General features: G+C 35.6%; 1 protein-coding gene across 1 annotated transcript in view; it reads right to left on the bottom strand.

Annotated features, from left to right (window-relative positions):
• Positions 1-13021, bottom strand: part of LOC127879892 (transmembrane protein KIAA1109 homolog) — a 149313-nt gene extending 136292 nt beyond the window's left edge. The window contains exons 1-8 of the mRNA XM_052426974.1: positions 12917-13021; positions 7584-7676; positions 6407-6611; positions 4905-5048; positions 3840-4050; positions 2055-2124; positions 1043-1236; positions 404-483 (exon numbers count right to left, since the gene is read on the bottom strand). Coding sequence (XP_052282934.1) covers positions 404-483; positions 1043-1236; positions 2055-2124; positions 3840-4050; positions 4905-5048; positions 6407-6611; positions 7584-7592 — 913 coding nt within the window. The 5' untranslated portion in view covers positions 7593-7676; positions 12917-13021. The remainder of the gene's footprint in view (positions 1-403; positions 484-1042; positions 1237-2054; positions 2125-3839; positions 4051-4904; positions 5049-6406; positions 6612-7583; positions 7677-12916) is intronic.
• Between the last annotated feature and the right edge of the window lie 8605 nt (positions 13022-21626).

The following is a 21626-nucleotide window of genomic DNA, read 5'->3' as shown; positions in this document are numbered from 1 at the left end:
CCGTTTCCATAAATGATAAAGAAGTATTTTTTTTACAGCTTTAAAGATTTTTTTTTTACAATAAAAAACTAAAAAAAAGTTTATCAATTAAAGAATAATGATTGATTTAATATAGAATAGCTTTAAGTCTTCCTTTGTGATGTTTAAATTCTACAATTTTCAATCGAGCAGTATTGACCAGTATTGACTGGTTTCAACCGGGTATTGACTGCCGGCCCGGTCAATACTCAATTGGCCGGTCAATATGCCAACCCTGACAATAAAAGTATTTCAAACGCTTAAATATGTCTGTTTAAATTTTTATGGGGATACAGATCCTTAAGGGAATTTCTTTCTCAACAAAGACTCATTATTTGGCACATTATTACAGAATTCTGCTTTGAGATTGTCACAATTGCGGTACCTGGTTGGTCTGCATAGAAATGCATCTTGACGTCAGTGGACTGCATGAGTACAAACCCCTCCCCCATCATACGTGGTGGCCTATACAGCAAATAACATACCACATACTTACATGTATTAGTACATGTAACATTCATGGCTTATTTCAATTTATAAAGTAAATTTTCAACAACATGACCGTTATGATTAGATACAAATAAGTCATGCTTTGGGAAAACAGGAGTAAAAAGCTTGATGCATAAGCATTAAGTGTTGTCCCAGATTAGCCTGTGTAGTCCACACAAGCTAATCAGTGACAACACTTTTCACCCTAAAATGGATTTTTTTTGCTAAGAAGAGACTTCTTTCAAACAATATAACAACAACTATAAAAGTATAGTCACTGATTAGCCTACGCGAGCTTCCCTTTCACACACGATTTAAGCCTTGTTTTTCCAGAGCATGACTCAGATGTAGTAACGTACCTCAGTAATGTATTTACTTTTTACATGACTTTAGGTTGTAAACTATCACATACACTATTTGTTTAAAATATAGGCTGAACCAAATTAATTTTCTTAAACTTCAAGAATCAACACCTATTACAATAAAACTTAAAAATACAATGCCAAATTTAAACTTATTATATTTAAACACTTACTCGTCCACTACGCCCCCTGTGTATTTATCACTGGGCACAAACATGATTCGAAGGCTGTCTGATTTCACCTTGATATCGTGCATGAACAGGTCGAATGGGGTTGTAGGCGGCAGAGTCGTGTAGGTCACCTCACTATCATCCAGGTGCACTATCAACGTGTTTGGAACAAGGTTGTTTCCAAACACAAATCGGCACTGAAAAAAAGGTTACTTGTTATTTAACAACCGATCATAAAATTTCCAAACTTCAAGTCTTGATCATAACTGAGCATGTGTCTATGAAAAGTTTCTAAATTGAATCTTTAATTATAAATGATATATGTCTACAAAAAAATCACACATTGTATCTTTCTATTTCAAGTCCATGAATTTTTTTTCTTTTCATAACAGCTGTCATAAGACAAAATGCTTGACTATTCTGTTTTGATAAAATCATTTGCATTTCCTGTCAGTTATCTGATATGATGACCAGAAAAACATATTTGAAGTGAAAATGTGCAGTGGATATTAAATAATTGCTTTATATTATATAAAGGGCGATAACTCTAAAGAGAGTAGTGCAAATTAGTAAGTTGTCAATCCATTTTATGTTAAATACATTAAAAAAAGTCTGGTGAAGATGCCATCAAAGCTATAGGGGACTGACAGCAGAAACTGCAATTTTGCCATTTTTTGTTCAAATAAAGGGCAATAACTCTGAATTTCCTGGTTTACATAGGTTGCTTATCACACAAAACTTCCATTTGATGTTAACAAGCATGGCCAGAAAAATTGGTGAAGATCAGATAAAATCTGTAAAACAATAAATGTGCCACCCGCCAACCCGTCGGCCCAACAGAATGCATATCCATCCACTTTAATATGTCTCGCCAAAGACAGGCGTATAACAAGAGTCAGGTAATGACAAATGTAATAAGATTTATGACAGTAACAGAAAAAAAGATGTGTGCAACAAATAATGTCCTTCAAATGATTTTATTGAAAAACGTAAAGAAATAAGGAAGAAGACGTACAGTGGTGATATCAATTCTGGAGACTGGTATCAGGTCTCGCCAATGGAAATTCTTCTCTGCAAGTCTCCCACTGAAATAGCATTAAGCCAGTAAATGAACAATTGGTTATTCTATTTGACACAGGTTTTTTTCCAACGATTTGAAGTAAAATTATTAAACCATATGCAATTATACAACACATTGAGTATGGTAAACAGTGTTATTATTCATCTGTGTTTCAAAACATCCTTTGATTGTTTTTGTTTAAATAAAAACTATAAACAAATAATACATACCAGTATGCATAAGTATTTTATTTAAAATTGAATTTCTCATTAAAATCATTTTAAAAAATCAATAAAATTGATGAACAATAAAGGAGTCAATTACAGCTACACACTTCATTTTTTGTTTATTTAAAGCTTCTTAAATTTTCAATATACAATACAAGTGTTGATAAATAGGTTCGTTGTTTACTACTTCTTAGAAAATATGCTTGTTCAGTTAAACAACTTAAATGCTGCACAGGTTTGTGTAAAAATCAGGACTGCAAATATATTTCTAATATCGTGATAGATTTCAATTGGTAATTGCTTAAAGGGACAGAGCAATACATTTGTAAAACCTGATTATTGTTCTACTATGTTTTTGTTATGGCATCGTTTTGTTTTACTTGAGTATGTAGGGAAAATTGAACATGAAAGGCAACCTTATTAATAAAATTCTTTCATTTTGTTGTATCACAATAAGTTGTTTCATGTTTGACTGTTTTTAGAACTGAGGTATACGCCCAAAATTTTAATTTTTAATCAATCCTTAATTCACAAGTACAAGTAACTTCTATTTGTTCTTTAAACTGACAAGGCAAATTATAAAAGCATTCATCAAGATTATGTTAAGACAATACTGGGTAACTTAAACAGTATGCAACAGTTAATCCTGTTACACAAATATAGGATCGTGGTGTTGGGCGTTAGTAAAAAATTAAATATTTATGATGATTGACCATATGTGACTCAAGTCTGAAATTATTACAATTAATAACACCAACAAATTATCTATTTTATGTTCTCTTAAATTTTTTACAAGTAAAGAGTTTAAGTGGTATATAGCTTCAATGATTCGGTTGAAGTCAAACATATTATTATAAATTAAAAAATATGAGATAAGTGGAAAAATGCATTCATCAGAAATAAGATATTTTAACACAACAGTCTGATTAATATCATTCATAGAAAACTGGGCTTAATGCCTGACATAAAGAGTCATCCCAGATAAGCATTTGCAATCCATAAAGGCTAATCTGGGATGACACATAGAAAACTGGGCATAATGCATGGCATACAAAGTCATCACTGGGCTTAATGCATGTCATCCCAGAGTCATCCCAGATCAGCATTTGCAATCCATTAAGGCTAATCTGGGATGACACTTTCTGCTTAGACTGGATTTTTGTTAACCCTTTGCATGCTGGGAAATTAATCGTCTGCTAAAATGTTGTCTGCTGAATTTCTAAAATAAGCATTTTTATATATTTTTTTCAAAAATTCAGAATAGCAAAAAGTTTGGATCCTGATGAGACGCCACGTTCTGTGGCGTCACATTTGGATCCAAACTGTTTGCAAAGGCCTTCAAAATTCGGTTCCAGCACTGGAAGAGTTAGTTAAGAAGAGACTTTCTTTATATGAAAAATTCCATAAAAAAAGAATGTGTTGTCACTGATTAGCCTGTGCATGTGTATGAGGCAACACTTTATACATTTAGCCCAGTTTTCTCAAAAGGAGCGTCAAAACAGCTCAGCCCAACCTCTTAGGTTTCTCCTTCTCCTCTGGTTTATTCTCTTCATCAGGAGACTCCTTGTCGTCTTTGCTTGCCAACTCTTCCTCATCCTCCCCTGCAATGTCCACCTTGAGACCAAACAGTTTATCGAGACGATCATATGTGCCCGACTTGTTGTAGATGTGAAACTCTATCATGTCGATGAAGCAATGCAGCCTAGTCTCGCAGTGGGACATGTCTGAAGTGAGAACAAGTATTTGTGAAGTGGCTGAAATTCATTTAACGAAGAAAACTCATTTTTTATCTTTGTTTGTCTTCTGAGATTTATAAGAAGGTGGCAATGCTGAATTTGTAATTGTAAACAAATGGAGCAATGTATTATAGTATTGTAAATAAAAATTCTAAATTGAAGAGCATGTGGCAATGATTCAATGGACAAATAAATCACAATTTTGACGAAAAAAGAGAGATGGAGCACTTGAACATTAAGGGGACAATATGAGAAAAGATAAAATACAGATATCAACATTTTTTTCACACATAGCTATATTTGTAACACAGTTCAATACATGCAATTTGTGACTTACCTAATGAAGTGAATTTGCTTTGTGAATGTATGACCAATTGAAAATGTAGAAACATGGATTGTGCTACACAAAAATCAAATCCAGCAAATAATGAGTGAATGTTTAATTCTGAAACACAGATAGAAATGAGCCTTGCTCTGGGAAAACAGGACTCCATGCTTTTGGGTAAAGTGTCATCCTAGACTGTGCAATTTGAACAGGCTAATCAGGGAAGACAGTTTCCACTTTAATGGAAACTTTTGTTTAAAAAAGTCTCTTCTTAGCAAAAATCGACTAAAGGCAGAGACTGTTGTGCCTGATAAGCCTTTGTGGTCCCGGACAAGAGGCAGCCATCTTTTTCTTGAATATTTTCCCTCAAGTAAAATAGCTTTCGCCGAAAATCTTGGAAGAAAACAAGAAAAGGCAATACGGTTCTTTCTAACTTAAGAAAGCACAGGCTCATCTGCAACAACACTTTTTGCACATGCATAGCTATCTAGGAGCGAAGCTGAAATGGGTTTTTTACCTTCTCCAAGCTGTTTGTACTGGTATGGCCTCCACCACTTGAAGTTGATCCAGCCATATTCAATCCTCACGCTGAAGTCCTCCGTGATGTAGTGGACGGCACGGAACATCACCTTGCCGTACAGCACTGACAAGGAGATGGAACCTACACAGAAAAAGAGCGAATATGGCAAAGATTAAACACGATTACAATTTCTAAATCATAAAATAGACTGTAAACCAGAGGTAAAGATGTATATCTTCATTAAAAAACAAAATGTTATTTTAAAAGATACAAAAGTTTAAAATATATAGAACAGTAAAAATTATGGCTTTTTTTGTGTCTAAAATGTTGTACAAACACATTTAACGTCAATTATAAAGGTCATGAAACATTAAGCACAAGCAGTTCAACACTCACTAATCTGAGAAAAAATCCATTTGGACTCCATACTTTTGAAATTAAGGAGTCCTAACAGACTTCAGCGAGTCAAACAATTAAAAAATGTATATATAAACATATATATATACGGATAATTTTATTAAATGTACTCAATTGCTAGGATTTTTTTTGCAGCAGCAGAAGTCCAATATCATGTAGACGCTATTCTCAGATAAATCGGCACTGTCACTGAGCATTTGCTTTTTTATATATAGCAAACCAGAAAATGATCCAAAGTTGTTAATTTAAACAATTGAATTCTTGACATGTTAATCTGATATTGAGAAAAAAAAAATTGCCAAAACAAGAGCACCGCATAATGATTGCCACGCTCGGCTGCGGTTGCAGTTTTGAATAAATGAAAGCTTGTCAGATTAATTTTTTTTAGAGGTCACAGTGACCTAGACCTTTGACCTAGTGACCCAAAAATGGGTGTGACATGTAGAACTCATCAATGTGCAGCTAAATATGAAGTTTCAAAGTTGTAGGTTGAAGCACTTTGATTTTAGGGCCAATGTTCAAAACCTTAACAAAATGTTAAGGTTTTAGCACGCCGCAGACGTCGAACAACGAGCTGGCTATGACAGTACCTCGGGTTTTCTCCGAAAACAGCCGAGTTAATAAAAATAGTAAATTACAAAGCACCGTATTGCCAATACTTGTTGCTTCTGATATTTTTGGCAAAAGCTACTTTACCTTAGGAAAACATTCGAGAAAAAAAGCAACTTTTGGGTTGATTCTTAGTAATAGAGTTTCCCTAACATACGCTGACATCCTCAGGGGATCAAAATAATTTTGAAGCGTTTTGTTTTTGTTCATGCTTTGAAGCAGAATTGTGAGAAGAATATTTTTCAGATGCGCACCCACAAGTTTAGACATTATGATCTCACAAAACAAATTATTCAAAATTGATTTTGAAGGAGTCTGACGCAATTTCTTGACACAAAAACAAGGAGTCTGAGACTTATTTAAAAGATTTCTTATTTTTAAATGTTACAGCCTTTTATGATTAAACACAATAATAAGCCTGACTTTATCAGATTTTTATTTGTTTGGCAATTTGTAATAGTTTTATATATTACCTATATTTATGTGTCCATATTTGTATAGCTTGTTTGCAATCAAAGAGGCCACAAGCCCCATGACCCTTGAGTTGTAGTAGGTAATATAGACTGTCCACAGAATGGCGGCTCCAAGAGATATGAAGAACCAGTAGAGGGTTGACTTTGGTATCTCTGTCTCAATGCGATTGATAAAGTTCTCCTCTGTTCCATTTTTTAACAGTGCCTGAAGCACAGAATTATATAATTTGATCGATTGGTAATAAAATATTTTACATGAAAAGAAAACAAAGACAAAATTGTCATCTTTAAACTACCATGTAAGTGGTATAAATCCCAACTGAAGCATATTAGGATAAGAAATAATGATTAATTTAAGATCTTTCAGTAACAATTTTTTTATCAGATAATGTAAACAAATATATTAATTGCATAATAATTGTTTATTAGCCAATGAACAACTCTTTGGCCTTCTGATGCGCAACTAAATCGGTTGGTGTTTTAGTCATATTCACATAAATTCCGAATTGTTGCTTATTAGTTCATACAAGAATGATAAAACAAAAAGTAATTCATAAGAGACAAGTAATTTGACTATGACAGATCATTATTTCTAGTAAAAAAGATCCATAATAAAGAATGGTTTTGGTTGCTTCTTAAAAGAAGCAGAGGGTAAAAAACAATCATATACAAAAATAGACATTTAAAAATCGCAAAAAAAAACCCAAAGGTTTTCATTAGAATTTTTCTACTTACTCAGTTTTATAATTCATTCACTTGTAATTGGCTGTTTGCAATTATATTTTTAATTTCTAAAAGCAGGGTGTCCGTCTGGTCTGATCAGTTTGACAAAGAATTATTAAATGACCAGATCAGAAGGTATCCTGCTTTTTTTGCCCTCAATTAATATGTTCTCAATAGTCTGAAAACAATATCTTGCTATCAAAAATAAAAAGTTAAACAAACTGTAATTGATGAACTACAATATCTGAATAAGCATTTGTTAAATTATTAATACATTTTAAAAATATGTTTTATCCATAATCTAAATGATATTGTGCATGTTTCAGATTTGCATTGTTCTTGGAAAGATAACTTAATAAAAAGCCTATGATGATTATGTACAGAAATAAGGCTGCAAGTAAATTATACATTACGGTATTTCTTTTGCTGCTAGACATGCATTTGATGTTCTTACCTTGTCCATAATTGATCAGCAAGTGTTCACTTCAGCTCAATGTTTTGTAACGAAAACTGTCTCGTCAAATTACTCATTCTGCAGAAGACTGCTCTGCAATTACAGCAGTAAACAAGTATCTGTTAATTCAATTATTCAGTAAAACAATAATTATATATTTTATGTTGTGCAACATAAATTATGTATGAAAACTATGGCTATTTATATTTTGTATCTTTATTTTTAATTATTAAAGCTGGGCTGGGATCTTAACGTTGATTCTAATATTTATAGACCATTGCTTTGTCAACTGAGCTAACCAGCTCAGTCATAAAGACCAACCGATGCGAAAGACGCCCGACCTCGGACATTTCCAATAAAAGTTTGCTGAGGTCCAGTACATTTTGTATTATTCCTGAAACTGTCAGACCTTCTGTCCCACAAACAAAAAACTATATAAAAATGTATTTTGGTTAAAAATAAAATAGGATTATATTAAAACAGTACGAACTGGTTTATCTTTCTTTTACTTCGATAGATTATTTAACTTTAAAATAAAACAGATTTTACCATCCAGTCGAACTTGCTATCATTGCTGCTGACTTAACAATTTCTAAGTGCGGTTCTTAGAGTCAGTCAAATATTGCACCTTGTTTTTTAAGTATTAATCAAAGAGCTCTTCACTTTTACTTGAAAGTTTTACCACATGTTTTAATATATCAGGTTTAGATTTAGTTGCTATTTTATTGTACCAGTATTTAGAATTGTTTATTATTTTGAACATTATAATATTAAAAATATACTAAAACAGGTATTTTCTAATGTTTGGTGAAAGAAATCGCATTTGTTTACTTCCGGTTACGAAATTTGAAGAAAACCTTACGATGTTCGACCACCAAATAACAATTTTTGCGCTGACAACAGTGCTCATCATGACCAGGCTAACCCCAGAGATGCCAAAGAAGTCGGATAGTGGTACAATTTACCCAGTCTTAGGTCAAAGTTGCCCAACATTGTCACTTTCTTCGCATCATATTATTAGCATGAAGACCACAATGAGAAAGGCTCAAGGCCCTATCTGCCGAGACAAACAAGTCCTATTGTACCTATGCATTCTCCTACTAGCCGAGTCAATAGAACCAAACCTTGGCCCAAGACAGACCAAATTCCCCTGTGCTATATGCAGTAAAGCATGCAAATGGACAACACCCTGTGTCTGCTGCGATTCCTGCGATGTGTGGTACCATCAGGAGTGCATGGGGATGCCGGACTCTGTATTCAAGGCCCTGACTAACATAACTTGGGAATGCGTTCAATGCGGCGTGCCTAACTTCTCAACAGGGATATTTGACACAACCCTGTTCGACACCTCAAACAGCTACTCTGCCCTAAGCGACATCACACATACAGATAGTGAAATCAGCTTCAGCCGCCCAAATGCCACTTCGTGGCCCCACCGGCATCAGCATAGCTCAAGGGAAAGCCCCACTGCTGCCAGGGCTGAAAATGGACTGAGAACTCTGGTCGTTAATTGCCAGTCAATCAAAAGCCCAGGCAAGAAGGCGATACTGCAGAACATGATTGAAGCGACACAGGCTGATATAGTCATTGGCACGGAATCATGGCTCGATGACTCTATTTGATCATCTGAGGTGTTTCCGGCCAACTTCAATGCTTACCGGAAAGACCGAGATAGGAAATCCACTGGAGGAGGAGTCTTCATCCTTGTATCAGACAAACACAGGAGTGACGAACCAGAAGAGTTGAAATCAGACAACAACCTAGAGGCGGTGTGGACCAAGGTCCAAATTCAAGGAGCACAAGACCTCTACATTGGCGCGTGCTATAAACCACCTTCATCCACTGATCCGGAATATCTAGAGGAACTCAACACCATCCTTACCAGAATCCCAAGAAACGCCCACCTATGGCTGGGAGGTGACTTCAACCTGCCTGATATTGACTGGGAAAATGAATGCCCTAAACCACAGGCCACAAACAACACCCAATGTAAACTGTTACAGCTCCTGTCAATAGCCAAGGACGCATCACTTGACCAAGTTGTCCAGTCGCCCACGCGTATTACGGAGTACACCAGTAACATTCTTGACGTTTTCTTCACAAACAACATTACTCTCATCAATAAATGTGAGACTATCCCTGGAATAGGCGACCACAAAGCCATATTTGTGGACTCTAGCTTACGCCCAAGGAAAGTGAAGAAACCGCCAAGAAAAGTATACCAATACAGGAAAGCCGACTATCAGTCGATGCGCGATGAGTTGTCCGCACAGACTTCACAGTTTATGGAAAACACCAAGGATATGACAGTTAATGACTCGTGGTCTATCTTTGAAGAGCTCCTAAAAGGCTTATGAACCAACACATTCCATCAAAAATGCTGTCTGGAAATAAGGTACACAAACCTTGGATCACAAAGGCGGTCAAGGTCCTCCACAGGAAGAGAAATAAACTCTTCGCCGACAAAAAGCGACAGGAAAGTCAAAAGATCGTCATAGCTATCTCCAGGCCAAAGCTACCTCTCAGCGACTAGAGAGGCAGGCTTATTGGAAATACATCGAGAACCTCATAGAAGTAGGCGACCAAGAAGAAGACCAGAAAGCCAACAAGCAGAAGAGGTTTTGGAACTTCATAAAGTCAACTAGGAAGGACAACTCTGGAGTGGCAACCTTGAAAGAAAATGGCAGGCTATACAGCGACCCACTAGACAAGGCCAACATACTGAACCGACAATATCAGTCAGTGTTCACCAACGAAGAGGACTGTAATGCCAACCCAACACCAGATGGGGAACCGGCACCAACCATGCCACATATCGAGGTTACGACCCAAGGAGTGATGAAGCTGCTGATGAAGCTTAACCCCCAAAAGGCATCGGGCCCAGATATTCTTCCAGCAAGGGTACTAAAAGAACTGACAAATGGGTGCGCCCCATACCTCTCCCTTATATACCAAACGTGCCTGTCAGCTGGATCCATCACAAATATATGGAAGACTGCTACAGTGTCTGCGATATTCAAAAAGGGAGACAGGTACAAAGCAAGCAACTATCGCCCAGTATCTCTCACCTGCATATGCTGTAAAATGCTGGAGCATATCAGCAATGTCATGGGACACCTGGACAGGAACAATATCCTTACTGACGGTCAGCATGGATTCAGAAGGAGGCGGAGCTGTGAAACGCAACTCCTAACTCTGTTGGAGGAACTCCTGAAGTCACTAGACAAAGGGAAACAACATGACCTTGCCGTTCTGGACTTCAGCAAAGCGTTCGACAAAGTTCCACACCAGCGTCTGCTGACCAAGCTGCACCACTACGGCATACGCGGCCAGACCTTGGAATGGATCCGAGCCTTCCTTACAGACAGAACACAGAGAGTTGCTGTCGACGGAGCAATCTCAGATCCCGCCCCAGTAGTCAGCGGAGTGCCCCAGGGAAGCGTTTTGGGACCGATCCTCTTCCTTGTTTACATTAACGACCTACCCCTTACAGTCTCCTCCAAGACCAGGCTTTTCGCAGATGACTGTGTAGTATACAGAGAAATATCCTCGGAGCAGGACAGTGAAGTGCTTCAGGAAGAACTCCGTCGCCTATGGGACTGGGAGAAGCTCTGGGGTATGTCCTTTAACCCAGAGAAGTGCTGCATTTTGCGAGTGTGCAGAAAGCGATCACCACTCCTGTACAGTTACACCCTCAAAGGCCACACGCTTGCATGTGAAGACGCATCCAAATACCTTGGGGTGGAGCTAACAAAGGACATGTCCTGGAAGCCACATATCCAACAAGTGATCAAGAAAGGCAACAGTTCCCTTGGCTTCCTACGCAGGAACTTACGGATAGGCAACGAAGAGGTAAAAAGTGCAGCATACTTTTCCGTCGTTCGCCCCAACCTAGAGTACTGCGGCACTGTGTGGAGCCCATACCATAAGGAGCAGATCCACGACCTGGAGATGGTCCAAAGACGAGCAGCCCGCTATGTGACGAACAGATATCACAATACTAGTAGCGTCACATCAATGCTCGAACACCTACAGTGGGAAACTCTAGAGTCCAGAAGAACCAAAGCCAAGCTGACAATGGTCTACAAGATAACCAACGACCTCGTGGACATACCAGTCTCGAAATACCTTTCCTCTGGCTCAAGCCGGACACGAGCAAACCACTCCATCAAGTTCCTGCCATTATCGACATCCACTTCATACTATCACCACAGCTTTTTTCCAAGTATCATTGCCACCTGGAACAACCTACCAGCCTCCATTGCTGAGTCCCCCGACTTGGTATCCTTCAAGCGGGGGCTAGCAACAACCAGATTCTGAATAAGTTGTCAGCTCCAGCTACAAAGTAACTCCTAATGACCCCTCGTGGCTGTGCCGGTTGAGGCTCAATCCTCTCAGCGGCCATCGTAGCCGGAGAGGCATGAGGGAGAAGGGCGAAACGTAGCTGGTGTTCTGCTTTACTTTCCTTCTGTCTTTTAACTATCAAGCTCTTCTTACTTTACTGTTCCTCATTCTTTATTCTTATTCTTTCACCACCCGTCGCATAATAATCATGCGTGATTGCAGCGATGTACAATGTAGATGTAGAACACAGACCAGTAAAATCTGATGAGGTCCGGTTAATTGTAAAAGTTATCTGGCCTCATGTCCTGTATGATTCTTTTGTCTTTCGCAAGGGTTGATAAAGACTTTATGAAAACACATTTGATGGCATGTAAATATTTGAGTAATTAAATATAACTTTATATTCATAATAAAAATGTCCTATCATAGTTGCATTGGTGACTTAAAATGTTTATTTCCTCATTAGAATATATATAAGAAATGGAATTTGTCATGGTTGTTGTGTTCCGAGACAGATGGTTTGTATTGCACCTTCTGAACGTTGTTGCAGTTGTGGATTCTTGGCCCTCACCAGCCAGGAACTCTTTGCCAGTAGGTTTACTTATATGTTTTCAGGTATACAAGTAGGAATACCTGGAGTGGGTGTAAATGATTTAGAAGTTGAGGGGTGTAGTGTGACTGTGAAGGAAAGATGCAGCCACCCAGTAAGCTCAGTCTTAAGTCAAGAATCAGAGTGTACGATACGTTCAGGCGTAAGTTACAACGCGCACTTTGCCGGTTGGTTTAATCTAATTTTAGCTCTGAGATTTCAATTACCCCGGAAATTTTATCAACATTATGAAAATTCGTGCGACTATCATCTTGACACTACGGATTACGAGCATGGCTACACAATTGTCATATGCTTAAAAATAGAAATATATTTGTGAACTGCACAAACGACTCGGTTAGCAATTTGCATATTATTGAGTTAAGTGAAAATGACATACCTTTTTATTGATGGATATAAATAAATCTTATATTTTTATATAATTAAATGATGCATTTCTGGTTTATTTACATTTTAGCCGACCAAATGAGAGCAGTTCCAAAGGTATTGATTTTTTAACCCAACGCAAAGAATAAACTCAAAGAAATATAGGTTACACAATACTAAATATGTTACATATGATACAACATTTTTAAGGGGACTGTGTGATTTAAAAGGCCCCTGAAATGACAGGTTCTTAAAAAACTTAACTTTTACAAAAATAATAATAAAAGGTGATAAGGGATACAACAAGCAATATATACTAAGATCAAAGTTTATGCGTTTTTAGATAAAAAATCATAAATACTAGTAATATGTTCGTTGGCCCTTTAATGTTTATATTATGACATATTATTATAAGTATTCTATGTATCCCTAAGTTGGGCAGGGTTATTGACCAAGAATGATAACGAAGTTGGTATAAACGACATATACTGTAATTTCTTCGAATTGATTCCAAGTCAAGTAAGTGTTCGATATCCAACTGGCGTTATATATTTTTCTAACTTTCTGTTCATATAATATATTTCAGTAACCTAATGTTTATGTTTAAGTGAATTGCAGTTTCGCAACACACATATTGCAATATGAATGCAGATTTCCTTGCCATATAGCCAAGAACGGATATTATAGAAGAGCGTTTTTGGTTTACACATAAAAGATAAAACCATAATGCACAATGACAAATTCGTTGTCTAGTTTAGATGGGATGTTCAAATTGCTGCACACAACGTGGTGGGTGATACGTTAAAAGGCTCATAATATGTCCAAGGCAAAGTTCAAGGTCTATCAATTCCTAACACGTTGCGCAGTATGTATCAATGATGTTTTTATAACTGAAAACATTTGTGACAATAATTGTTAGACGGTTTGTCGCGCGCGACAAGGTCAAATGTAATAATCTGCACAATCGTCATTTTTTTTCTTAAAAGGGTGTTTGTCAGATTGACGAGCGTTATAACACCTGATATAACACCTAGACACTTTTCTGAGATTTCGAAATGTATACCATTAATTATTCAGTTGTGTATACATTTGATTTCAGGTGTTGTTTATTTCAACACATTAAATCACGTATACATATTGTTATTTTATTTGCGGTGTAGAGGATTATAAAGAAATTAGGGCAACCAAATTGTCGCTGACCTGTGTATGGTATTTGCAACATCTTGAGTAAATCTTGAAGTAATTCTAATTAAAAAAACACACACACATGCAAGTATTCGAACGGCTATCTTAGTGGTTGTGTTCCCTTTATTCGTTTTCCAGAAAATAAACAACTATTAATTATAAAGCGTATTTTATGGAAATACTTAAAGTTCAGTAGTCACATCATAAGAACCGAAATAAAACGCAGAATTTAAGATTAAATATGCAAAATTACATATTATGTCCAAAGAATTCTGCACACCGCTGTGTCCAAGACATTATGTCGCCGGACACTGTGTCCAAAACATTATATGTCGTCAGACACTGTGCCGAAGACATTATATCGCCAGACACTGTGCCGAAGACATTATGTCGCCAGACACTGTGCCGAAGACATTATGTCGCCAGATTTCAGTTTGTAGAGGACCTCTATTCACCAACGCTTTCCAACACTTGCGAAAAAGAGCGGACTGAGACGAAAGATATGAAGAAATGTGTACGCACATATGCCAGGTACACATATGCTACACACGCCATTAACCAATCAAATCAAATAGATAATTATTTCAGACAGACAGACAAACATTTTATTCAGACCTATTCAATAGTACATCGTCTTCATACTAGAATATACAAATTATTTTCTACCACGTAAATACGAATAACAACATGACATAATGTAACATAAAAGTTACATAAAAACTTTAAATGCAAAACAAAACAATTTATGGAAGAACAAGTAATTTCTATCGAGGGGTGTTGAAATCTATTAAACAGAATTATTTAGGATCGTATTACTTATAACTAAAGCTTCTTTAGTGTATTAACATACATTTGAAATTACTAATCTATCGCATGAAACTAACAACTTGTGGCATTTATACACAGATGGGTTAATATTAAATATACGGCTTATATATTTTTTTCTTAAATCGGTGAAACAGAGGCGAATACATATGAAATGGTATTCGTCTTCTATATCAACGGTTTTACAACGCAAACAATAACGTTGATTTCGTTCAATGTTATTTTGAGCATATCTGCCAGTTTTGATTCTCAACGGATGTGCAGAGACTCTTTTTATTCATTTTTAAGCATATATTGTATACATACATGTTTTTTATTTGCAAACAATGGTTCTAACAAAGTATACAGAAACTATGCCTGATAAAGTTTTAGACCTTGGCATATGACATTTCGATCAATGACAACAGTATGTGTTCTATTTCTTTCTCAATCTGGATTTTAAGTTTAAGACTATGGATAAAACAATAAAAATTTGGTTTTGGTTTTCTGTACTTCATAATGAGTTAATTCCGAAACTAACACTTAAAGGGACCGTCAACCACGAATGACGAAAAAAAAAATCTAAAATACCGTATGTTTTACAATTATTTATTTAAATTGATTAAAATATCACGACTGGTATATTAGTACATTACTTGAACAAATTTCATATTTTCAGTATATTCGGTAATAAAATTTCGCGATGTGAAATCGAAAGTACATCGCGAAAATAGGTGACATAACGATATACACACTATAAATAACGCAAGTAGATTGATCATTGGCGTCGCACTGAAGTGCGGCGACTCGTATGTAATACGTTGTTTTTTTCGCTTATGGGTGGAGAAGTTATTTTACGGATCAATGTATATATTTTTTGTTGTCAGAATATCTTGCATAGTGGTGATTTTTTGTGTAAATAAGTACTGCATTTGTGCCTATTACATTTACTACAACATTTATTGCCAATAATGCAAAGCTTATTCTTTTAATTAATAACTGATCACAGGGACTGGGCAATAATAAAAGATCACAGGGACTGGGCAAATACGCGAACCGGTGAAACTTTCTGGTTTTGTATAAAAACAAAACAAAATCAAAAAATATTTTTTTTGTGGTTTTTCTTACAATAGCGCAGACTTTTGCTGTTCGAGTTTGGTTAACGCGTATTTTCTTCAATTTTACAAGACGACAGCGATTACACGGTTTATTGCTTTATTGATAACCGTTACACTACAGTCACTTATTAATATCTTAGATAGAAGGTGATTTTTCAAGCGGTTTCGTAGTGTATTGGTTACACGCTCGCTTCACATGTGAGAGGCCCAAGGTTCGTGCCCCAGTAGAATCAAATTTTTTTGTGTGTTCTATGTTAACTTTTTGTTTTGATGTAGACATTTTAGTTTAAATAATAATGCTGATTTATTGTAACCATTTTTGTTTTTATTATGCCCATGAAATATATGTGTGAGAGGGGGAGGGGGTCGTAAACACATTAAAACTTTTACAGTGTTTTCATATCAATGAGTACTGAACCCCTAGCGTAATGAGCAACGTAAGAATAAGTTCAGAATCATCTCCCCTTGAAGTTGAGAAAAATATGAAATTACGCTTACAAGATGAAGCAGATTTTTTAAAACCTACACAGTTCTGTTCCATTAATGAAAACTGCACACGGATGCCAGTAAAACAAGAGCACCGCCTTGCGGGTGCAGACCGCTCATCTATTTTCTTGTTAAAGGTGAACTCTCATTTTCAATCACAAAGGAGGGAGGGGTGGAGTGAAGAGGGGTGTATAGTGTGGGGGTATGGATATTTATTACATTATCTTCCAAAAATGCGAAAAAAATGCGAAAAAAAAATATTTTTTTTTTGGGGGGGGGATTCTTGGGTGCGATGGTTGGACGGTATTTCAAACATAAAATAATAAAAATAAATATTTGTGTTTTTTAACCGTTTCAAAAAAAAAATTTGGGGGGGGGGTGAGGTGGGGGGGGGATATAGTGTGAGGGTGTGGTGGTAATTTGTGAGATTATCTTAAAAAAAAAAAATAGGGGGGGGGGATTCGGGTGGGGGGAGGGGGTTGGGGGGGAATCTTGGGTGCGATGGTTGGACGGTATTTCAAACTTAAAATAATAAAAATAAATAGTTGTTTTGTTAACCGTTTAAAAAAAAATTTGGGGGGGGGGGGGGTGGGGGGGTATAGTGTGAGGGTGTGGTGGTCATTTGTGAGATGATCTTTAAAAAAAAATTGGGGGGGGGGATTCGGGGGGGGGAGGGGGGGAGGGTTTGGGTGGAGTCTATTGTGGTATGTCAGATAAGAGTAGTTTTGTCAAAGTATCAATCAAATCTAATCATAAATAAAGAAGTTATGGCAATTTTAGCAAAATTTAATAATTTGACCTTGAGAGTCAAGTTCATTCAAAGGTCAAGGTAAAATTCAACTTGCCAGGTACAGTAACCTCATGATAGCATGAAAGTATTTGAAATTTGAAAGCAACAGCCTTGATACTTAAGAAGTAAAGTGGATCGAAACACAAAATTTAACCATATATTCAAAGTTACTAAGTCAAAAAAGGGCCATAATTCCGTAAAAATGACATCCAGAGTTATGCAACTTGTCCTTTTACTGTACCCTTATGATAGTTTGCGAGTGTTCCAAGTATGAAAGCAATATCTATGTTACTTTAGGGGTAAAGTGGACCAAAACACAAAACTTAACCAAATTTTCCATTTTCTAAGTATAAAGGGCCCATAATTCCGTCCAAATGCCAGTCAGAGTTACATAACTTTGTCTGCACAGTCCCCTTATGATAGTTAATAAGTGATGCAAGTATGAAAGCAATAGCTTTGATACTGTAGGAATAAAGTGGACCTAAACACAAAACTTAACCAAATGTTCAATTTTCTAAGTATAAAAAGGGCACATAATTCCGTCAAAATGCCAGTCAGTGTTACATAACTTTGCCTGCACAGTCCCCTTATGATAGTTAGTAAGTGTTGCAAGTATGAAAGCAATAGCTTTGATACTTAAGGAATAAAATGGACTCGAACACAAAACTTAACCAAAATTTTCAATTTTCTTAGTATAAAAGGGCACATAATTCTGTCAAAATGCACGCCAGAGTTATCTAACTTTGCCTGCCTAGTCCCCGCATGATAGTAAGTAAGTGTACCAAATTTGAATGCAATAGCATTGATACTTTCTGAAAAAAGTGGACCTAAACGCAAAACTTAACCAAAATTTTCAATTTTCTAAGTATAAAAAGGGCACATAATTCAGTCAAAATGCACGCCAGAGTTATCTAACTTTGCCTGCCCAGTCCCCTCATGATAGTAAGTAAGTGTACCAAGTTTGAATGCAATAGCATTGATACTTTCTGAGAAAAGTGGACCTAAACGCAAAACTTAACCGGACGCCGACGCAAACGCCGACGCCAACGCCGACGCCAAGGTGATGACAATAGCTCATAATTTTTTTTTCAAAAAATAGATGAGCTAAAAAGGAAACCAATGTAAATAAAATGAACTATGACATATTTGGGGGTTACAACACAAAATCATAGATAATGGTTATTTGGGAATTATAACACAACATCATAGATAATGGTTATTTGGGGTTATAACACAAAATCATAGATAATGGTTATACCAGTATCTTTTTCTATTTTGTTTAAAATAATCGGTCAATATATTAATATTTACAGAAGAAAAAAGTTGTTCCATGTAACTTCATTGAGTGCCTTTAACACTGAAATTCCCGACGCCCTTTGATGCTTTGCATCAATACTTATCTTGTTTGATTTGATGTTATGTGATAGATACTCGATGCATAATAAATAGCGATGATGACAGTGGGCACCCTTGTCGAACCCCTCGTTCAATGTTAAAGCTGTTTGAGAAAAAGTCATGGATAATAATTATACTATTAATGTCGGTATAGAACAGTTTTACCCATTTCATGAGACTTTCACTAAAGTTAATATTTTCTAAGCAACCGAACATAAACGAATTATCAAGTGAATCAAATGCCTCTTCGAAGTCTGCAAAGACCAGAATTATTTGAATTGTTGAAATAGTTTATGCATTCTTGTATAAGACGAATGTTTTCACCATTCTAACGTCCTTTTATGAAACCGTATTGAGGTATTGAAACGATTGATGGTAATATTTTTAATTCTATTTGCTATTCTTTAAGTTGCTATTTTATAATCATCGTGTTGTAAACTATTCGGGCGCCAGTTTGACAGGGATTCTAAGTTTTTTCCAGGTTTTGGAATGAGTGATATTATACTTTGTTTTTGAAGCGTGGTTAGGCTTCCGTTGTTAAATGAATAATTTAGTAAATTAGTTAAATGTGTTTTTATATCGTTCCAAAATATTTTATAAAACTCGACAGTGTTGCCATCCGATCCCGGACTTTTGTTATTTTGCATTTCTTTAAGAGCTAGTCCGCATTCATATTTAGTTAGTAATCCGTCACATACTTGTTTTCCTCTTCATTTAAAGCATGATGAGTATTTTTAAAGAGGGTGTTATTTACGACATTCTTTCGTTTATAGAGCGTTTCGAAAATAGGCGTTGTTCTTCTAGTATTTGATTTCTATTTGTTATGTATTTGCCATTGACTACTAGTTTGTGTATAGATTTTTGCTCGCATCTACGTTTTTCAATGTTTGCAAAGTTTTTTTTCCATTGTGTTCAACATGCTGTGCCCGCGCTCGAAGTATTATTCCATTGAGGTGTGTATGATAAGTTCCTTCTAATATTTGTTTTTTTTAAAGCAATTTCATTTTCAATGGCGGTGGTATCATTTGTGTTTGTTTCATGCAATTGTTTTTCAAGTGTTTTAATTACTTTCATGGTTTCCTTTTCAAGTTTGTGTGTTTCTTTTTGTATAAATGACGTGTATCTTATTGTTGTGTTACGTTTATTACCTTTAATTATTTCCCATAATGTGTTTGGATTTGCATCTTTGTTATTTTGAACTGTATTGGTTTTTTCCTGTTTTATTTGTGTTTGATATTGTGTATCTAATAAGATGCTATTATTAACTTTAAAGTACCATGTGCCTCTTTCAGGTTGTATTTTATGCAGTTTAAGTTCAACTAGCGAGTGATCAGTCATAAATCCTGGATTTATGTTGCATGTGTCGATAATATTGCAAAGTGACTGAGATATTCAAAAGTAGTCTAATCTGCAAAATATTGTTGGTTTTGTGTTTGAGTGCTAGGTGAATTTTCTTTTATTCGGATTAACTGTACGCCATATGTCTATTAAAATGTAGTTTTCAATTATGTTATTCAAAATGTTTATATTTTTTAGTGAGTATAAAGATTTCCATTTCTTTTATCTTATAATGGGTGAAGAACAATATTGAAATCACCTCCGTCTATAATGTTTTTATCTTGGTTACTTACTATATAGGATTATAATGTTTCCTAAAATTTGGATTCATCTATGTTAGGGCCGTAAACGTTTATTAATGTTAATTGTGTTTCGTGTATTTTTATATCTATACTTGCTTGTCTGCCAATTATTATTTCGTTAAAGTTATCCACCGTTATTCCTGTATTACGTTTGATCAGAAAAGCGATGCTTTGTTTATTTGTATGTTGTCCACTAAGATAAATATCTCTGTCCCATTTACTTTTCAATGTTTGTGCTAAGGTAAGTGTTAGGTGACTTTCATGTAAAAGACATTTTTTTTTCGTTTAACCATTTGAAAATTTTAGTGCGTTTGTCTTTGTTATTTAGCCCTTTTAAATTTAGAGTACATATGTTAATAATCATACAAAAGGAGAGTTAAGTAAATTGTAATCTGTTGTGCGCCAGTCCACTTGGTTACTGCCTTAAGACATCGAATTGAGGTAAACATGCTTACTGAACAATATTTTCTACTATACACCAAGCAATAAGTTGAAAACAAAAATGAACAAAGATATTTTCTACTATACACCAAGACATAAGTTGAACAGAAAAAAATGAACAAATAAACACGCTAGATGAATGATATTTTATACTACTGTATATAACGAGAAATAAGTTGAAAACAAAAATGAACAAAGATATCTTCTACTATATACCAAGAAATAAGTTGAAAAGAAAAAAATGAACAAATAAACATGAGAGAATAATAAATGCATATTTTGCTAGATGGTTAACAGGAGTCTTCCTACTTGAAATACGGTCAATTAGATTTAAACATTATTTAGTGCATTTTGATAGTGACATTAAAGCAATCGTTACGTTATTGTAGAACTCGAACATAAGTGCAATGTAGCTCATGTCTTGCAAGTATAAAAAATAAAAGGGTGCCATAATACTCTATATGATGTGTGTTTTTAATGAACTGCAACATAAATACACATATAGGCATTTATATTTCTATATACACATAAACAAAAACTGCTATATATACATACATGAATTCAGATTTGCATACTCATACACACATGTGCATATATACATATCCATAAATCACACAGAGAACAAATTGAAATTAATTAACAATAAAAACAAAATGTGCGATACACCTTTATTAGTTTAAAGATGTACCAAGGCCACTGTTTATCGAATTGGAAAACTAAAACACAACAAGGAGCCTTAAAACGAAAAAATCGTAAGCAGAAAGGCTTCTTGATGTCTCGGTCTACAATGAGCAGTTTGACAAACGTTACTGTGAAGCATGACAACAGACCTTCATTTTACACACATACTCGTTTACATACACT

The sequence above is a fragment of the Dreissena polymorpha genome, chromosome 4 (assembly GCF_020536995.1).
Source record: "Dreissena polymorpha isolate Duluth1 chromosome 4, UMN_Dpol_1.0, whole genome shotgun sequence".
Lineage (NCBI taxonomy): Eukaryota > Metazoa > Mollusca > Bivalvia > Myida > Dreissenidae > Dreissena > Dreissena polymorpha.
Note: the sequence above shows the minus strand (reverse complement) of the source record. Positions and strands in the feature narration are given on the sequence as shown.